The sequence below is a fragment of the Gossypium hirsutum genome, chromosome D10 (genome assembly GCF_007990345.1).
Source record: "Gossypium hirsutum isolate 1008001.06 chromosome D10, Gossypium_hirsutum_v2.1, whole genome shotgun sequence".
NCBI classification, from domain to species: domain Eukaryota; kingdom Viridiplantae; phylum Streptophyta; class Magnoliopsida; order Malvales; family Malvaceae; genus Gossypium; species Gossypium hirsutum.
In genome coordinates this window covers 46,978,445-46,998,239 of record NC_053446.1, presented here as the reverse complement: position 1 = coordinate 46,998,239, position 19,795 = coordinate 46,978,445, and the positions used below count along the sequence as shown (strand labels likewise).

General features: G+C 35.5%; 1 protein-coding gene across 1 annotated transcript; it reads right to left on the bottom strand.

Annotated features, from left to right (window-relative positions):
- Positions 1–11,089: 11,089 nt before the first annotated feature.
- LOC107915512 (probable protein phosphatase 2C 35) lies at positions 11,090–12,601 on the bottom strand. Its single transcript, XM_016844663.1, has 2 exons — positions 11,690–12,601; positions 11,090–11,251 (listed from the first exon to the last, which is right to left on the bottom strand). The coding sequence occupies exons 1-2, from the start codon at positions 12,599–12,601 to the stop codon at positions 11,090–11,092; spliced, it is 1,074 nt and encodes a 357-aa protein (XP_016700152.1).
- Positions 12,602–19,795: the final 7,194 nt, after the last annotated feature.

Here is a 19,795-nt window from a genome sequence, read left to right as displayed (position 1 = left end):
ATTGAGTTTCTTTATGTCTTGTGGTTATCCTAACTTTGAGATGTTTCTATTCAGGATTATGAACTAAATTTCCTTAGATACCTAGGGAGGATGAAACCTATAATGAATCTTATTATTTAATTTTTATTTTTACGCGATAAATACTTGATTCTTGTTCTCAATTATGTATGCTTATTTTGTGTTTTAATATTGTTGAAATATTAAATCATGTTTAATGTGCTTATTTTAGTGGAGCAAAAGTCCTTATTTAAGAGTAGATCTAGCATAATTGAGTGGAGTTGCATGCAATCCTCGAAATAGAATGACATAAATCTACCGGATTAGAGTCAAATCTAATAGGGGGATTCATAGATCGAGTTAATGCGATGATAAGGGTTTTAATTAGAAAGAGATTTTAATTAATCAACCTAGAGTCAGTTGTTTTTATTCTCGAAAGAGAGATTAACATAATTTAGGGATTTCTACGGATCAAGACACAAGTGAATAAATCGTTTAATTCAGATTCATAATAATAGGTGAAGTCTAGGTGGATTCTTTCTTGGGTATTGTCTATCTCATTGGTTATCTTTGATTATTTTCCTATTTCATTCTCTGTTGCGTTATTAGATAAATTAGATTATTAAATTTAGATTAAAAACAATCACTCCAATTTGTCGGCTAAATAATAGAAAAACGGTAATTACTAGTACTTTTAGTCCTCGTGGATACGATATTCCCTACTCACCATAACTATACTATTATTCGATAGGTGTCCTTGCCTTAGTCGTATTTATAGTTAGTTTAGTGACTATCAAGTATCTTATCAAATCATAATGTTGAAATAATAAAAAGCGTTATAACGACATGATATGTACTTATGATCATCGACCCGAAAGTTAGATAAGGTTCGGGTCGTCTACTCGCGACCCGAATAGGGCCCACCAGATATATACATGCAAGCGTTACAGAATGAAGCTCGTAGGGAGAGTTCACGGATTCAACTCGCACATGTCAAGGGATGTTTGCAAGGAGAGGTTACAGTCTCAGCTCGCAGGTGCCCAAGAAATGTCCAGTAGTTAGCTCAGAGCAGTATACATGTCCAACATGCATAGAGTTTGCTAAGAACGTCAATTCTATGACAAATAACTATGTGTATAAATATTTGATTGTCCCTTCTAATGAGACACAACAAAAAGTTACTCAACACGGCCAAATTTAATGATGTTGATTTCTTTTATATTTGTTACCCAAAATCTAAAATATAAAAAAAGAAAAGAAATCCTACAATTTCTTTTACACATTGTTAAAATTTGATTGAATTTGTATCACTTTTGTATCAATTTCTTGTTTTTTTTTTCTGCAATTTAAGGCTACCTAATTTAAATTATTTACTTTATATGGATTTTGGGTTTGAATACAATTATCTCATATTTTCAGATGATTCTCCACTATAAACTGTCTTCTTGCTTCTTTTTTTTTTTTAATTTAAACATCAAATTGAAACCTACCGTTGCTAATGACTAAAACAGTAGAATGGTTCCATGGAAGTGAAGGAAGTTTGTTTTCGTTCGTGTTTAGTTAATGAATAAATTTATTATCTTTCAACTCAATACAATAAAGTGATTTAAATTTTATCATATCATTATATAATAACCTCACTTTTATATCTAAAGATTTATATCATTTACTTTTATGTTTTTGACTTGAAATTTTAGCTCTTAAAGTTTATTATACTTTCAATACACTCACAATTTTTCAAATTCTTTACTAATTTTACCTTTCTTTATTTTTTTATTTACAAATTGTTAATGTTTTTAATAATTTTACAATTTTTAGTAATTTTACAATTTTTAATATTTTTAAATATTTGTTATAATTTTTAATTTTAAAATAATTTATAATATGTTTGTACAATTTTTTTACATTTTTTATAATTTTAATGATTTTTTTCTAGTCAATGTCTATCAACAGTCAATAAACACGATCAAATTACCACGTCATTGATCAACATACCACATCATCAGTCAATGTGTCATGTCATCAGTGACGTGATACATTTTCATCGGTCAACTTTTTTTAAACATTGTTATAGGTACCAAAAAGAATAACAAAACAAAATTTAAGTACCAAGATAAGAAGGTGTTAAAATGGGAAAATATGTATAATTGAAGAGCTAAATAGTGAATAAAGGAAAGAATTAACATTAGCTTTTTGGGTCTTAAAAATCGGTTTGACTTCAACGAAGCCTTTGCTTGAACAGTCATAAGAGTAGTCTCCACCACTTGCTTCTTGCCTTCACAAATTAAGCAGCTAATAACATGGCACTCCAAGCAACAACCGTAATAACCTCTTGGCTCTTCCATTTACCAACTCAGTAATTATTACATCTTAATAGCTTATTTTCTATATATTGCATGGATGTTATCAAATAATGCAATTGTACAGGTTTTGCTATTTGTTTATTTCCTTATTTTATTGAAGTTGTACATATTTTCTAAAATATAATTTTTTTATATTTCATTTTGTACGAAGAAATTTGAACATGTTCAAAAGATGGTAAAGGAGGATATGTTAATGAGTTCTATGAATGATTCAATAGAGAATACATTTTTGATCAAATCTTTTGTATTAAGTCATCTTTTTATTTCGTTGTCTCCCCTTACAGATAATAAAGACAATGACTTGGACAAAATTATAATCATATTTTAAATTTTCAGGCCAAATAGTTATAAAATGCCTTGTGGTAAGTGTAATATATTATTATCACTTACATAAATGAAATATAACTTCACATACCACTAGTTGATGCAATGCCGGTGTTTAGCAAATTCAAGATCGATGATAAAATGTTTAAAGAACTGACCAGTGATATCAAAAGTATTATATAGTTGTACGAAGCAAGTCACTGGGGAATGGACCTAGAACACATACTAGATAAAGCCCTTGCTTTCGCAACATTGCACTTAGAGTCCTTGGTAGTAAGCCAATCATGCCCTAATCATCTCACAGAATACATTGGAAATGCATTGAAATTTCCTTACCACAAAGGCATGCAAAGGGTGGAAGCAAGGCACTGCATCTCCTATTACAAAGAATAGTGGAGACTTTATTCATGGCAGTTGAAACTCTATTCGAACCGCGTTTCACAATAGCCCGCATCGTAACATCTAAATGGCTTGAATGTGTGGTATTGTTAGAAGACACTTATGATGCATATGGCTTATACAAAGAACTCCAAGCGTTGACGAAGGCAATGGAATGGTTTGGTCTATCTTTTACTGCTTAATTTTTCTTTTGCAAGGTTTAGTTAGAGTTGTTAAAAGTTTAGTCGGTTTCAAAAAATTTCATCTAATTTTTATTTAAATTTAAATTTGATTTAATCTGATTTTATTAAGAAACGTAAAATGAAGTGATCAAAATCTAAAATATATAAATTGATGGATCCAAAAGTTTAAGCTGAAAGTGGTTGGTTTTGTGGTAGAGAAATAAGGGTCAAGCGGTTGGATGAAAACCCACGGAGGCAGGAGCGGTAGAGCCAACACTAGATGAAATTATCGTAGAAACCGAAGCAGGAGGCAAATTCTGAGATGAAGCAGGACCTCGACCACGAGGAACACTATTTCTGGCAGTGAGTTTAGGTTTTTCTTTTGGGATTTGAATGTTGTCAAATTTAGCAAGTTTTTAGATTTACAGACAGCCGTGAACCGTGGTTGCCACAACGAACAGCTGGAGCTACAATGATAGAATCACGGTCGGCATCTTCATTTTCTCATTTTCTTCTTTTTCTCTTCTTCTTTTCTTTCTTCTACTATCCGGCCTAGCAAGGGTTCTTAAATTAGGGCAGTTTACATCGTGGGATGATAGGTCAGTTTTCCATACATAACGGAAAATAGTTATTAATTTGGTTTTTTTTTTAAAATTTAGTGATTGAATTATAATTTTTCAAAATTAAATAGTTATTTTGTTATTTTAATCAAAGTTATTTGGTACTGAAACATCCAATTCCGTTTATGAGAACGGCCATTGTAAGTTATTTGTTTCCTTGATACATCATTTAGTAATTGGGTTACAATTTTTTGTTAATATTACTTGTGTTATTTTTTTATTCCATTCTTGATTTGTTTTGTAAAAAAAAATTCATTACTAATATTAATATTATTAAATTAAATTTCCATAATATAATAAATTTATTGTTATTTATGAATTTGTTTAATTTGATGTAAGATGAATGTGATTTAAAAAGTTGATTTGATGAAAATTAATAATTAATAATATTAATTAATTATAAATTTTTATTAAATCAATTTTAAAACTCAAATTACACACTAAAAAATTAACACATAAGTCTTGTAAAATACAGGCTTCAAATTAATAAAAAAATAACAAAAATGATAATGTAGATTTTATATTATATTCTTAATAATGCCCTATAAAAAATGATGAAACGAGTATAACTATCTATTCGAGTTAAAAGACTATTACAACCGTAGAAGAGAGATTTTTAAAACCAGCTAATTTCAACATTATATATAGCTTCTACATGTCATTCGAGGTGATATATTTCACATCAAATTTACAGAACCTATGGTGGGAAGTTAACAATCATCCCAGCAGTGATGAAAACAATTGAGGCCCTTTTCAAGGAAATGCAGTAGTAAACAAGGGGAGTGTTCTTTCAAGTAACTGACATGGAAACAACATAATTCTTAACCCCCCCATCACGGTAGAAGTAGCATAAAATTTTTGTACTAGGAGCAAAATTGCATTTTATCTTTTTTATTAAAAAATAGACAAATTAATCCCTATACATTAAATCAAAGAGCAAACCGAATCCTTCTGTTAAAAATTTAGCACGTCAACATGAGATACACCATGAGGTACAAAAAGGATTATTTTACTCTTGAATTAAACATATAGACATTAATTTGCCCCTTTTTTTAGTAAAAAAATACTCACTTATAATATAAATGCCTCTATAGTACTTTTATAAATATATCATAGATAATAGATAGAGAGTACTTTTCTTTGACAAATATAATGGGGGTGTTATTGGCAACATTAGCATGATTTTCAAGGGCCTTGAGCAGAGGCGAATTTAGGGGCTGGCAGGGCCTCGATCCCTTTAAAATGTAAAATTGTTATTTAGGCCCTTAAAATTTTTTAAAAAATTTAAATTAGTAAAGATAAAATTACACTTTAGCCCTCCTAAAATTATAAAAATTCAATTTAATCTTTTAAAAATTATAAAAATATAAGATATAAAAAATTAAAATTTCATCCGCCCCTAAAAAGTTGTTCTAGCTTCCCTGGCCTTGAGATCAAGAATCTTGTATGTGAAAAAACAACTTCTCTTTGCTTCCTTTAGGCTTAACCCACATCCTGAAACCAGCAAATATAAAAGGGAATCAGTATTGATAGATGCATTTTCATTTTACAGATAATGACTCCGTATCGAAATATCCTCCTTTAATACAGTAGGAAAAAAAAGAAAGCTTAAACCCTAGTTTTTGTCGTGTCTTAGGACATTTTTTCTAATTGGATCAAGTAACGGAGATGGTGTGCCAACAATGGCTATATGTATAATAGTGAGACACTAGGCATTAGATAGCTTCTGGCAGATCAACTAATCTGATAGCCGCAATGAGTGAAGAAGGATGAACTAAGTACAGATAAATAAAAACTTAGAAAACATCCCAAATGCGTGACCAACCAATTGCAAAGGCCTTTGATGTGTCAATGATGGAACAACAATAGCAGCACTTCGTAGAAAAACTATGTTGGCAGTGAAGAAATGCAGAGTTTAATGTGTAAGTTTCTATTTGAAAATCTTGATTTCTAACTTGATTTTACAGAAGGCTCATCTGGAGTATCTATAGACTCTAACTCCTCTTAACAAATTAGCTAACAACCCAGCTATACTGTAACTGCACTCTAACTGATTTATTATCTTAACATGCATCCATCTCCTTCTCCGAACAAACCCGAAGAAAATTCCGAAACCTAGTGAAGGACCCAACTGATAGTGGTTTAGTTAATACATCAGCAACTTGGTCAGACGCAGGAACTTCACCAACCACAACTGATCCATCAGCAACCTTTTCACGAACAAAGAACAAATCTAACTCCACGTGCTTGAACTTGGAATGTAACACAGGATTGGCAACAACAGCAACGGCACTGGAACTATCACACCAGATATTAGGCGGAGCAGTAGACTTAACGTGCAACTCCTGAAGTAAGGAAAGTAACCACATGACATCACTAGTTAAGCAGCAAGACTTCGATATTTAGCCTCTGCCGTAGATCGAGACACGACCTGCTGTTTCTTAGACGACCACAAAATGAGATTTGACCCAAAAAATACACAATATCCTGAAGTTGACCGTCGATCATCGAAATCCAATCCCCAATTAGCATCAGAAAACCCAACCAAAGATAATAAACCAGACCGACGAAACGTAATCCCAAAATCAAGAGTTCTAGCCAAATACCGCAATATCCTCTTAAGTGCACTCATATGAACTGTAGTAGGATTATGCATGAACTGGAAAACCCTGTTTACCGCATACGCAATATCAGGCCTAGTAATAACCACATACTGTAACGCACCAGCCAAACTCCTATACTCCGTCGGATCTGGCAAAGGATCCCCATCATCCTTAGAAACGTGCGACGAACTAATCATAGGTGTATGAACACTTTTAGCATTAGACAAGCCACTTCGTTTTAACATATCGTGAATGTACTTTTTCTAACACAAATGAAGACTCCCAGTAGAGGACCTAGAAACCTCAAGACCCAGAAAATAATGCAGACTTCCTATATCTTTGAGCGAGAATTCATCATTCAGCAGCTTCACAGACCAGTCAATAGAAGATGACAAACTACCAGTTATGATTATGTCATCAACATACACAAGAACATATAGTATGGAGTCAGAGCAAGCCCGAACAAACAACGAAGCATCGGATTTGGAACTAACAAACCCAATTGCCAGAAGAAAAGTCTTTAACTTCTCAAACCATGCGCGAGGAGCCTGACGTAGACCATATAGAGCCTTTTTTAAACGACAGACCAAAGGTTTTCCATCAACTCCAAGCTGTACATATCCCGGAGGTTGTTGCATAAACACTTCTCTATCAATATCACCATTTAAAAAAGCATTGTTAGCATCCACCTGGCGAAGTGACCACCCTTTAGTGACCACAATTGATAAGATAACCCTAATAGTTACAGGCTTGACAACTGGACTAAATGTTTCTTGAAAATCACATCCCGGAACCTGAGAACAACCTTTTCCAACCAAACGTGCTTTGCATCGTTCAACCGTACCGTCTGGATTTTTCTTGACTTTGAATAACCATTTGCAGCCAATAACTTCGCGACCTGACAGCATAGAGACAAGTTCCTAGGTACCATTCCGAATGAGTTCATCATACTCAGCTTGAGCAGCAGTCTGCCACTCAGGGCTAGCAAATGCTTCTTCAATCGTTGAAGGTTCACTAACTTCAACCGCAAGAACTTTAGGTTTGAAAATCCCAGCCTTTGATCGAGTAGTCATGGGATGAACATTCGTATCAGGCATAGAAATCTCTGGTCCTATAGGAATAGATGGAATTGAAACAACTGGTGTGGGAGACTGATCATCAGAATACAAATTAGTACTTTTGGAACTAACAGCAACTTCATTTTGAGGACCCAAAGCTTCATTAAAAACCGGAACACTAGGAGAAGAAGTACTCGTTGGATCAGCATTAACTTCATTCGGAGGAACCGAAGACCCACTCAAAACACCCGGGCATGCAGAACCAGTAACAATGTTCCTATGAGTAGACACATTAGTCTCAACTACCGGAAAACATGTAGGTACAGTATTTACCTCCCAAGTAGAGCATGATAATGATGCCGGAGAAAGAAACCGCGATTCATCAAACTCTACATTACGAGATACAATGATTCGACCATCAGGTAAGAGACATTGATACCCTTTTGTGACAAGAGCTGTATCCCAAAAACGTAGACGGTTGAGATCGAAAATCTAACTTGTGACGTTGAAACGGCCTCAAATACGGATAGACAGCCAAATACCCGCAAATGCTCATAAGTAGGATCACACCCATACAAAGCTCTAAACGGAGTCTTACCATCCAGTACTGGTGTGGGAAGACGATTTATCAAATGAACCACACATGTAAATGCATATGCCCAAAATTCCATCGAAAGCCCTACTTGAGCTAAAAGAGTAAGTCCCATTTCCACAATATGTCTATGTTTACGTTCCGCAACACCATTTTATTCAGAAGTATGAGGACAGGTGATGCGATGAATAATCCTTGATCAGCTAACACCGAGGCAATCGCTCTATACTCTCCGCCCTGGTCACTCTGAAATTGTTTGATAGACTTACCGAATTGATTCTGCACGAGTTTCTGAAACTGAACGAAACACTTCACAGCCTGTGATTTTTGTCGAATTAAATACACCCAAGTGAACCGAGAACACATATCGATAAATGAGACATAATACCAATTTGACCCAGAAGCAACGGACGCAGGGCCCCACAAATCCGAAACAATCAAAGAAAAAGGATCAGTATATTCAGTAGTGGAAACCGGAAACGGCAATTTATGAAACTTTCCCTTTTTACAAGCAGTACAAACATCGCTTATATCAACTTTATTTAATTTGAACTGACAATTATCAAGAACATTCTTAACAATCTTCGAAGACGGATCGCTAAGAAGCTTCTGCCACAGTAAACAAAACTCACTATCAGCAGTCTGAGTTGAAAGGTCAACCTGAGCAGTGGATGGATGAAGCGAAACAGGAATAGTAGTATCTGATATGGAGAATTGATAGAGCCCATTATGTATATGGCCCGTCAGCAAAATCTCCTGTGTCATGCTATCCTTAATCACACAATAATTTGAGTGAAACTCAAAGAAAACACCATTATCAGTTGCAAATTGTGATACTGACAATAAATTCTTTCGAATAGCCGGCACACACAGTACATTAGATAATTGAAGTACCCTAGACTTTGTAGCCAAAACGCTCTGACCAACAGATGAAATTATAGCAGGCGAACCATCACCCATTAAAAGGGAAGACGTACCTGAATATGGAACAGCATCATGTAGTGCCGAAGGATCTTGACACACGTGATTGCTGGCACCCGAATCAGGATACCAAGATGAAGAACCAACCGGCCTAGGAACCGGAGAGTCAGACTCATCTCCACTAATGCCACGTGGTGTAGAATTTATATGCGAGCTAGAGATTGACGGACCAGAGTAATCAAAAGCATGTAAACTATCCAATCGAGGAAGTCCAAAACATGGATTTGATGCCGAGAAAACACGAGCTCGTGGCTTAGTCTGCCATGGAACACCTATATTATCTGATGGCTTTGATGGACCCAACTGCACATTATTCGAAACATGATTAGTAGCTATGAAAGGATTATTACCAATATTTGGCCCAATACCATCCTTCGGCCCAACGCCACCATTCGGCCCAACAGTACCACCAATCCCATCATGTGGCCCATAATTTTGAGGCCTATAACCAACACCACCATTCGGCCCAACAGCACCATCAATCCCATCATGCGGCCCATACTCTTGAGGCCTATATGTTCGGCGCTCATTGGGCTCCCTATGCGGTCTGGGCCAACTATTTTGCCCAACATGAGATGGACCATACGGCCCCACCTGTTGCTCATGAAAGGCATTAGTCCCATCAGCAAGCCACTTTTGACCAGAATTATAATTTTGACCAGGAACATAATTTTGACCATTTTCAAAATAATTTTGACCAGGGTTAGAGAACCTAGGCCTTGTATTTTTCTGTGCAGACCATCCCCGAAGGCTAGAATCATTAGGAATCAGCGGGGGAAATGGTGCCTGAGATGTGTCATCACGGTGATAGCGATAATAACACCGCTGAGCAACATGGCCGAACCTCGAGCATATCTGACATTGAAGTCACGGCCGGAAGTTCCTACCACGGCCACGAGATCCCGAACGGCCTCTACGCAACAAGCCATCCTCGACCGGCAGCGAAGATTCCTCCACAAGGTTTGCCGCATACACAACTTCTTGAGAAGCCTGCGCCTGTCTGTTCTCACACTCAACGAGCGCAGCCACTAAACGCTGAAACGGCAGAGGAGTCGGCGAAAGCGAGGCAGAAGAAACAACGCCTTCAAATTCTGACGGAAGATCCGTAAGCAAGACAGCCGTGCGTTCCGCCATAGAAATAAGATCACCAGACGCTGCCAAAAGTGCACAAATACCTTTCAACTTAGTGACATAATCACGGATCGACATATTACCTTTTTTTAGAGAATGAAGTTCATGACGCAGACGCGACTGCTTGAGATCCGTATCTGCCACAAACAATTCCAACGCCGTCGTCCACACATCCGAGGCCGACTGAACCTCCGAGAACGAACTCAAAATCGACGAACTTATAGTAGAGAGAAGCCAAGACGTGAGAAGATTGTCTTGCTGTTGAAAGGCAGATGACGCTGGATTCAAAACCAGAGCACCGTCTGGTGCAGTGACGAACTTCGGCGGAGCTGTAACAGAGCCATCAAGAAAGCCAAACAGTTCATATCCATTAACAACAAACCGAACCTGTTGTTTCCATTGAAGAAAAGATCCTTCATCAAGCTTAACAACATCGTGCCGAGGGAAAGAATTGACCACACAATCAGTAGCAAACGCTGCTCCACGCGACTCAAGTAACTCCGAGGCAGCAGAAGTATCGTTAGCATTAGCCATGAACAAGACTCATGTAGCGACTGATACCATGAAGAAGTGCAGAGTTTAATGTGTAAGTTTCTATTTGAAAATCTTGATTTCTAACTTGATTTTACAGAAGGCTCATCTGGAGTATCTATAGACTCTAACTCCTCTTAACAAATTAGCTAACAACCCAGCTATACTGTAACTGCACTCTAACTGATTTATTATCTTAACAGGCAGGAATGATATATATATCCGAGAAATCACTTCTTACAGAAAAATAGGTTTCTAACTAGGAAAAACTGAATGCATCAAGACTTCTCTTGAATGACCTCATAACTATTGGCCTACAATCTACTCTGCTATCTGTGGCACCACCACCCGACTACAGGAATCCAAAGAGCCTTAATCTGTATAATGATGATTATAATATCATTAGTTCGATCTTCATTCTCCAACCAAAGTGTGTAGGATTCTCCAGCAATTGCAGCACACGCATCCTTGGGATCTGTGTATGCCGCGACCTATGTGAAGAAAATTATAAATTTATTAAGGAAATGCTGAAACTATGACATTAATATCTTGCAGTTATCCGCAAGAATCATAGATTGCATATCTCAAAAAAGCTAAATTTCATGATAATATCAATACGAGGAGAGTTCCAATAATAGTTCAAAAGCAAAAGACATTGGAAAATTCTTATTCACTTCCCCTTCGTGTTGACTTATCAAACTAGATAGTATAATACAGGTTTAGATACATCATTTTACATGAAACATTCATTAAAATCTAATGTAAAAGATATTTCAGCAGTTGCTTGTGAATATACAAAGCAAACAAATCTCATATGAGGAAACATTTGAATGCCAACATATGAATGACGGATATATAAGTAGTATTGCAAGCAAATTGGAAATGTAATAGCAATTTATTAATTCCAAAGATTTGCATGAATATCGTACCATGTTGACAACAGTTCGGCTAGGTAGAAACTCAAAAACTCCATCACTTGCAACAACAAAAAATAGATTATTTGGTGTAAGTTTAACTACAGAAATCTCAGGATCAGCAATCACACCTATCTTTTCTGCTGTACTATCTCCTAAACTTTTTGTAAATGCAGTCCCGGGATACATTCCATTTGGAATCCACAACCTTGGAGGATCACTACCTTCATTTTCCTCTTCACCCCAATTTTGAATATTTGGGTCTTTAAAGCCTTCAACTTGGTCAATACTCAAAACCCTGGCCCCACAAAGCTTCACCCTTTCATATTCATCTTTCCTAAATGACGTTTGATCCATAGATAAATCCTCAGCCAATATTTGATCCCCATTCTTAACAGCAATCACAACTCTTGAATCACCATCATTAGTAAGATAAAGAGTATCCCCAACAACAAGGACAGTTATTGCTGTGGTACCACTCATAGTGTCATCAATCTCACTATCATGTAACTCAGAATTTATAGCTAGAAATGCTGAAGTATAAGCTTTTAAAGGATCATCCAACAAAGTGGAGCCACTGGATAATATTTCTACAAGTCTATCATTGAAAAAGTTTGAAAATTGAGCATCGTATTGACCATGTCCATCAAATACACCAAAGACATGAACATTTGGGTTACATTGAATTTGTGTTTTGATACAGAAACTATCTTGGTTTTCACTTTCAACTGTGTCCTGGTAATAACCAAGTTGTGTTAAGATTGAATACTGCAGAGTAAAGTTGTGAGATGAAACATGAACTATCTCCAATGACCGTTTTGTAAGAATGTGTTTGCTTTTGTAAGGTCTCAATTCTCCACAGTGATCTGAACCACCATCTGGTGATGATGGATATCTACTACAACACTTTCCATTAACACAGCCCATGATTTCAAACACAAAGTTACACATAAAAAAAAGGATTTTGTTTCTCATTTTGTTTCTAAATTGTAGCTTAGGGGTTTGATAAATGCCCTAGCAGAAGCTGAAGCTGAAATTGAAATGAGTGGAACGGTTAGAAGGAACCAATTTTAAGTGAAATAGGAGAAATTAGTTTTTCTTAAGAGTTAACATTTCGGGTATTTTTACAGTAAATTTGGCTAGAAAGCATTCTTTCATAATTGAAAAAGAAAATAGATCTAATTGTTAATGGAACAAAGCATATACCAAGAGAGTGGGGTTTTTTAAGACAAAAAGGATGAAATGGAAGAGGGAATAAACCCTTGAACAAGCATTTAAAAAAAAGAAAAGAAAAGTGAAACCTGAAATAGAGGCAGGGAAAAAGGAAGCAAACATTTTGATGATTTAGGGGATTTCCATCTTTTAGTTCATGTAAAAAAGATTTATACTTTTCTTGAGAGAAAACAATATCAGGTGCTCAAGAATGAAACAAAAGGAACCAATGAGAGACCCCAAACAGAAAATGTATAAAATTAAATTGAAAAGGGTAATATTTGTAAACCCTAAAAACTGAGGGGGAAATGTTGAATCTGGATCTTTGGAGAGATTGAGAAAATGGATGGGTGTTTGTGTCGTTACCCCGGAAAATGTAAAAGAAGAGAAATGATAAAAAGTAATGGTAATTAAAAGGGGTAAATTGGCAATATACGCAGTTTTTAGAAAATATTTAAGGTTTTAGATTATTTTTTTATTTAGGGAAATAAGTTAATTTTGGAGTGAGAAATAGAAAATACGTTTTGCTGGACCAGTTTTTAGTTAACCGTACATTTTCCCCAATGGTAAAAAAGTACAACAGCAAAATTTTTTCCACCGGTAAAAAACGGCTAGTTTATTTGTTATATAAACCCAAGTCATTTTCTTCCTTTTACATTCTAATCACATTCTCTTAATTCTCTCAATTCATCTATTCTCTCCACTTTTTAGTTCTTAATTTTGTATTCAATTTCTCTCAAAATCTTGTTGTTTTAATTTTATATTTCATAATATTTTTGTTTTTAATTGATTTTCATAATGACAATTCCGCTTTTTCATTTGGATGACAAACACATTTTCAGTGTCCAATTGCAAATGGTACGAAAATACTATTAAATATTTTAATTTTAATTGAGTTCACTATTAAGTTGTTAACATTGTTAATTTTATATATTTTTTATATTTATATAATCAGGCCGAAGATCGAATTTTAGAGACATACATACACAACTTAACTGTGAGGGCACTGCGTGTTATTGAACAACAACACTTGAAGAGGTAGGAGTCTTGCACGTGTCTCGTATGCTCGGGGGGGACTAAATTGGATCCCACACTTATCAGCGCTTTGGTGGAAAGATGGAGACTCGAGACACACACATTCCATCTTCTGTGCGGTGAATGTAAAATTACACTCAAGGACGTAGCTTTACAACTCAGTTTACTGGTGGATGGGCCAGTCGTTACGAGGATAGTGGGTGTTGGCGATTGGAGCGCAATTTGTGAGCAACTATTAGGCAATGTGCCGAACAAGTTTTTTGGTAGCTGGATCAAGATGAAATGGTTGGAAGGAAATTTCAATTATATTGACAACTCCGTGAGTGTCGTTGAAAAAGAACAATACGCTCAAGCATTCATCCTAAGGTTAATTGGGGGTTTTCTAATGCCTGATAAATCTCAAAATCTAATACATTTAAGGTGACTACTACAACTTGTCGACTTGAAAGAAGCGGGGCGATTCAGTTGTGGGTCAATTTTGTTGATGACATTGTACCAAGAGATGTATCGGGCGATGCAATTACAAAAAATTAAAATCAGTGATTGCATGCTCCTTTTGTCATGGGCATAGTACTGGCTACCATTTTTATGTCCCTTAGTAAACGCCTCTCATTCTTTCCCATTCGTAATAAGGTAAAATTCATTTGATAATATAGTTACCATAATATATTTCATTATTATATTTTTGAAGTAACATATTATTTGAATAGGTGGAACAATGAGGCGATTCATGTGGGTATAGTGGAAAAGCTCAAAGATATCTAACTACTGTTAGATCAACGATTGGAACCCGATTTTAGTTTTTGAATTCTTAAATTATCAAATATTTACGTAAGGATTTGAAATTTAATATTAGGTACTTAATAAAATTTATAATTTCGTGCTATAGTTTGAATGGATGCCATATACTAATCTAAGAATTCAAGAATACATCTCAGTCGAATTTTTAGCGAACCTCAATATTTGGCACGTCAAGGTGCCATTGATAGTTTTCTCGAAAGTTAAGATGCACGAATCTGATCGAGTGATATGCTAGTTTGGGTTTAGGCAAAGTATTCCTCCATCATCCCAAGATATTAATGAACTGCAGAAGGTCCACTTGTGAGGGAGAACCGACAAAGATCGGGTGAAATTCCACGCCAAATATATCTACACTTGGGAGCATAGGTACAATTTCATACCTATGTGAGAACCAATTCTCGCATTGGATTTGGCAACCTTTACGAATTACATGACATGATTTAGACATCATGGTAAGACATATCTACTACCAGAGAAGGAAAGGACTAGGCAACGTCATCATAGGAGCCCAAGATGACCCTGCATGAGTCTTAGGTCGAGAGTACATGCCTTAATGGATTCATCATCAGCTCTAACCCCATACGAGGCATCGAAGGGTGCACCACCTCTCGATCAGTATGGTTTATATTATTCTAGTGCTTTCACTGACCCTATTTTTTTTACACAAGCACCACATTATGCACCATTGTAGCATACATCAAAACTTTCTACAAGTGTATTTTTTGCACCATCTCTATCCCAACAATATATGGAGCATCAATGCTGACAACAACACCGATGGATCTGCCATTTTTGACAATTCCAACATTTTATTCACAGCCGGATTATGTGACACCATACACTTATCTGTCAGTAGTGTCGTAAACACTCCAACATCATTGTCCTACTGAGGTGGCTCATCCTTACTTACCTATTACTACAACCAATGATATAAGATTGCAACCTATGATGACACAACACTCAAGACTCCTTGTTTCACATCCTAACTTCATCTAACCTATGAGATTTATCTCTAGCTAGCATGAAATTTATGCATCTAATAATCATCTATCTTAAAGTAGCAGTAAACAGCTTGTCATGACACTACAACTTACTCATGCATTTCCTAGTTCATGCAAACAGCATATCATCATTTATCACCTAGAAGCGAGGTGCAGAAACTCAGCTTATTTCCTCATCCTTATCACCATGGCTTGCCTAAATGCTAGTGTTTCCTTAGACCTGACAGCTTTTCTTCGATATTTTCTCACTTGAACATCCAAGCCTATGACTATTACAACATGCAGAGTTTCCCATGACTACAACCTCTTCTTTTTCAAGATGACTGAAGAAGAAGATGATAATTTAAAATGGAGAAAGTGTAAACAAGATTTAGAAATTCCCCATTCTAATATGGATGATAGCAGAAATAGGATCGTAAAGTTGTCTAAGTCACGAATTTGACTTAAGGTTTTAGGCCTCCGGAAAGAAAATTGGATATTGCAAAAACATGAAACAAAATCAAATCTAAGTCAAATAAAAAAAATAAAAAACTAAAATAAATAGAATAATAAATCAAAGATTGGAAAAATAAAGAAAAAATAAAGAAGATAGATGGAAAAGACAAAATGTGATATGAAGAAGTCCTAAAAAGCCTTGGAAACACGAAGAATCCACAACCCCTTCAAGCGGTTTTAATTTCCCCTCCAAAATAGAAAACTTGGCAAGAAAAAGTTTGAAAATGATCCTCACAATCTAAAAAGATTGTTAAAACTCTTCTAAAAGAAACTCAAGAGAAATTCTTGAAAAGAAAAACATAAAAAGAATTTATTAACTTAAAAGAGAAGTTGAATAAAAATGAATTGATTTTCTGTAACAATGCAAAAGCCTTTATATAGGCTAACTAAATAAATCTAAATAAAACTCTTAAGTATACTAAAACTCTAATTAACCTAAACAAGAAGTAGTTTTAAACTAAATTTTCTTGTTGACATAAAACTCTTAAATAAATTAAAATACTTAATAATTATAAAAAATTTAGAATAAAAAATAATAAAATAATAAGAACTAATAAATACAATATTAGGCTTATATATAATACAAATTAAGCCTAAAACTTGAAACCAATATGAAACACCTAAGCTTGTGGGATTGATCGGGGTCCTTGAAGTGAAGCGCCTAAGCTTGTTAACATTTTCCACATGGACTTGTCACATAGATTGAAAGATTAGACCCACGAGCAAAATTAGTTCCTTGTTCTCGAATTTTTTTTTTTGTGATAAAGTCTTTAACGAATAAGTTGAGTTTTGACTTTAGTTGCTTGGATTTGAATCTCCTGATTGGGCTTTGAGGGAAACTAAGCCCATCTCTATTATGGCCTTTGAATTGGACTGAGCTACTCTTATCATTCCTCCCTTCTACAAAAGGATTCGTCCTCAAATCTTCAATATCAAAAGGAGAAAGGTTAGTGACATTAAAGTGGCACTAACTTTATACTCACCAGGAAGATTGATTTGATATGCATTATCATTTATTCGCTTGAGTACTTGAAAAAGTCCATCACCAAGTAGGTCCAATTTTGTTTTACGGTTAGTTGGAAATCGTTCGTTTCTCATATAGACCCAAACCTAATCACCGGGCTCAAATATAACTTGCTTACGCCCCTTATTAGCTTTGTTGGCATTTGCTTCATTTTTTTTGGTGATTCATTGTCTTGCTTTCTCATGCATGGATTTCACCAATTCAACTTTCTTCTCACCATCTAAACTAGAATTTTTTTCTATAGACAATAATACAATATCAAGTATAGTGAGTAGATTAAAACCATAAATAAGTTCAAATGAGGAATAGGTAGTTGTAAAGTGAATAGATCGATTATATGCAAATTCAAAAAATGGCAAGCATTCTTCCCAAGTTTTAAGGTTCTTACCCAGAATAGCTCGTAGTAAAACACCTAAGACTCGATTGACTACCTTAGTTTGTCCATTGGTTTGCGGATGACATGTAGTAGAATATAATAATTTACCACCAAGATTATCCCACAACAATTTCTGTAACACCCCAAACTTGGCCTAGACATTATTGCCGAATCTGGTGTGTCACATTGAACTGTTTTTCAAAAACCATGTTTTCATTGAAAACCCTTCTTGAAATTTCAAACTTCTTGCCATTTAAAACTTGTACAAAACCTCAGTTTGCATTTGCTTATTTTCAATCGAGGTTTATTAAAGAAACGTTGTTACCTTCAAAACCTTATTGTTACGAAAGCTTAGATTAAAATAAATGATTTGCAAAAACGTGTTATTTAAAAATTGAGTTGCGGAAACGTAGCGTTTGAAGATAGTTATTGTTTTGGAAAATTGGGTTTTCCTTCTAGCAGATAAGAATCACAATACATAAAATCCTGAATTTAAAATCCAATATTTTTGAAGCCTTATTACAACCCGAATCAAACTCAAAATGCTTTAGTAAATGAGAAAATTAGAATACAACTTGTACAGTTGTGTGGCCCTCTCCGAGTCCCTCGCAGCTCCGAACCGTCTAATGCTGGGAATTACCTGAAAGGTTAAAAACGGGGTGAGTTTACAAAAACTTAGTGTGTAATCCCCTATCATCCAGTCAGTAATATAAGCAGTAATAGTCTGGGCCTGACCCCAATAACAGAACAATGTGGCTTTAACCCAAAACAGTTAAAATGTAGTATGGGCCTTAGCCCATTACAGTATTAGAATCAGAAACAGAATACATATGGGTCTAAGCCCAATACAGTGACAGAATCAATAATAGAAATGCAACAATGCAATCATGCAACCCATCCCAATCCAGCCAACACACCACCCATACCATCCAACACACCATGTGGGGGATAAAATTGACCCACCCAGCCAACACACCAATATCGTAGCACCGGTTGTGGCACTAATTAGTATTGCAGCAAAGCTGCCAGTAACCAGAATGGCTAAGAGCCGTAAACAAGATAGCTATAAGCTATAAACAGAATGGCTACAAGCCATAAGTACAGTAATATGATTGGCACAAAGCCATCAGTAGGAGTGATATAATCGACTTACAGCCATCAGTAATGGTAATATGATTGGCTCAAAGCCATCAGTAACGGTAATATAATTGACACAAAGCCATCAAAAATGGTAATATGATCGGTACAAAGCCATCAATAGCATCGTAGCAAAGCTGCCAGCAACAGTATCACAGCAAAATTGCCCGTAATAATATATGTGGCTAAGCCACCAGTAATAGCGATTGTGGCAGAGCCACCAGTACAGTACTTCCTCCATAATAGTATCCCAACTCCATGCAGTATGTCGTGTATGCAGAATGCCATGCTCAGAATCAGTTATACAAATCACAGACAAACCAGTCATTTAAATCATGGAAAATCAATCATTTACACTCAAGGGGCAAAATATTCATTTCCCCTCTAGGGGCATTATGGTCATTTTACCTTACAGGGGTATTTCTGATAAGGGGTTGCGCGCGGACCAAGATAGAGTTGTCAAGTCACGGGAAACTCCTACGAAAACTCTAAACGTGTGGATCTAAAATGAAACAGCAAAACTTAATTAGAATCAATTAGATCTGGAAACTAAAAATCCCCAAATCAATAAAGAACAGCCAAGAATCAAAACACTTATGAATAGATGTTCTTGGAAGCCAAGAACACGAAATTAAGCCCCAAGATTAACTTCCAATCAGCCAAATCTATCAAAGAACACAAAACAACAAATAAATTAAAACAGATTACGAAATCAATTGAAACTAATTCTAGGGATTGAACGGCAAGAAAAGAGGGTTTTTGTGAAATAAAAAATGTTTCTTTATGTCAAAGGAAGTGCCAAATTAGATCTTGGAGTTTTGGAAAGGCTGAAACGCAACAAGAACAACAAACAAATTAGCTAATAAAAATCGACACAAGCAGAAATTTAAAAGAGATTGAACATCAAGAAAATAAAGATAAAGTCCTAAGAAGCCTTGAAATCGAGAAAGATTTCACAATTCCCTTCAAATGGCTCTAATCTCCCCTCCAATGAAGAACAATGGCAAGAAGAAGGCTGAAGATGGCTCCCACAATAAAAA

What these genes read in the sequence shown, in the direction of transcription:
- LOC107915512 (XM_016844663.1), bottom strand. Translation starts at nt 12,601, where the DNA reads ATGGGCTGTGTTAATGGAAAGTGTTGTAGTAGATATCCATCATCACCA. An exon ending in GCCGAACTGTTGTCAACATG is followed by an intron (nt 11,252 to 11,689) that starts GTACGATATTCA and finishes TTCTTCACATAG; the next exon opens with GTCGCGGCATACACAGATCC.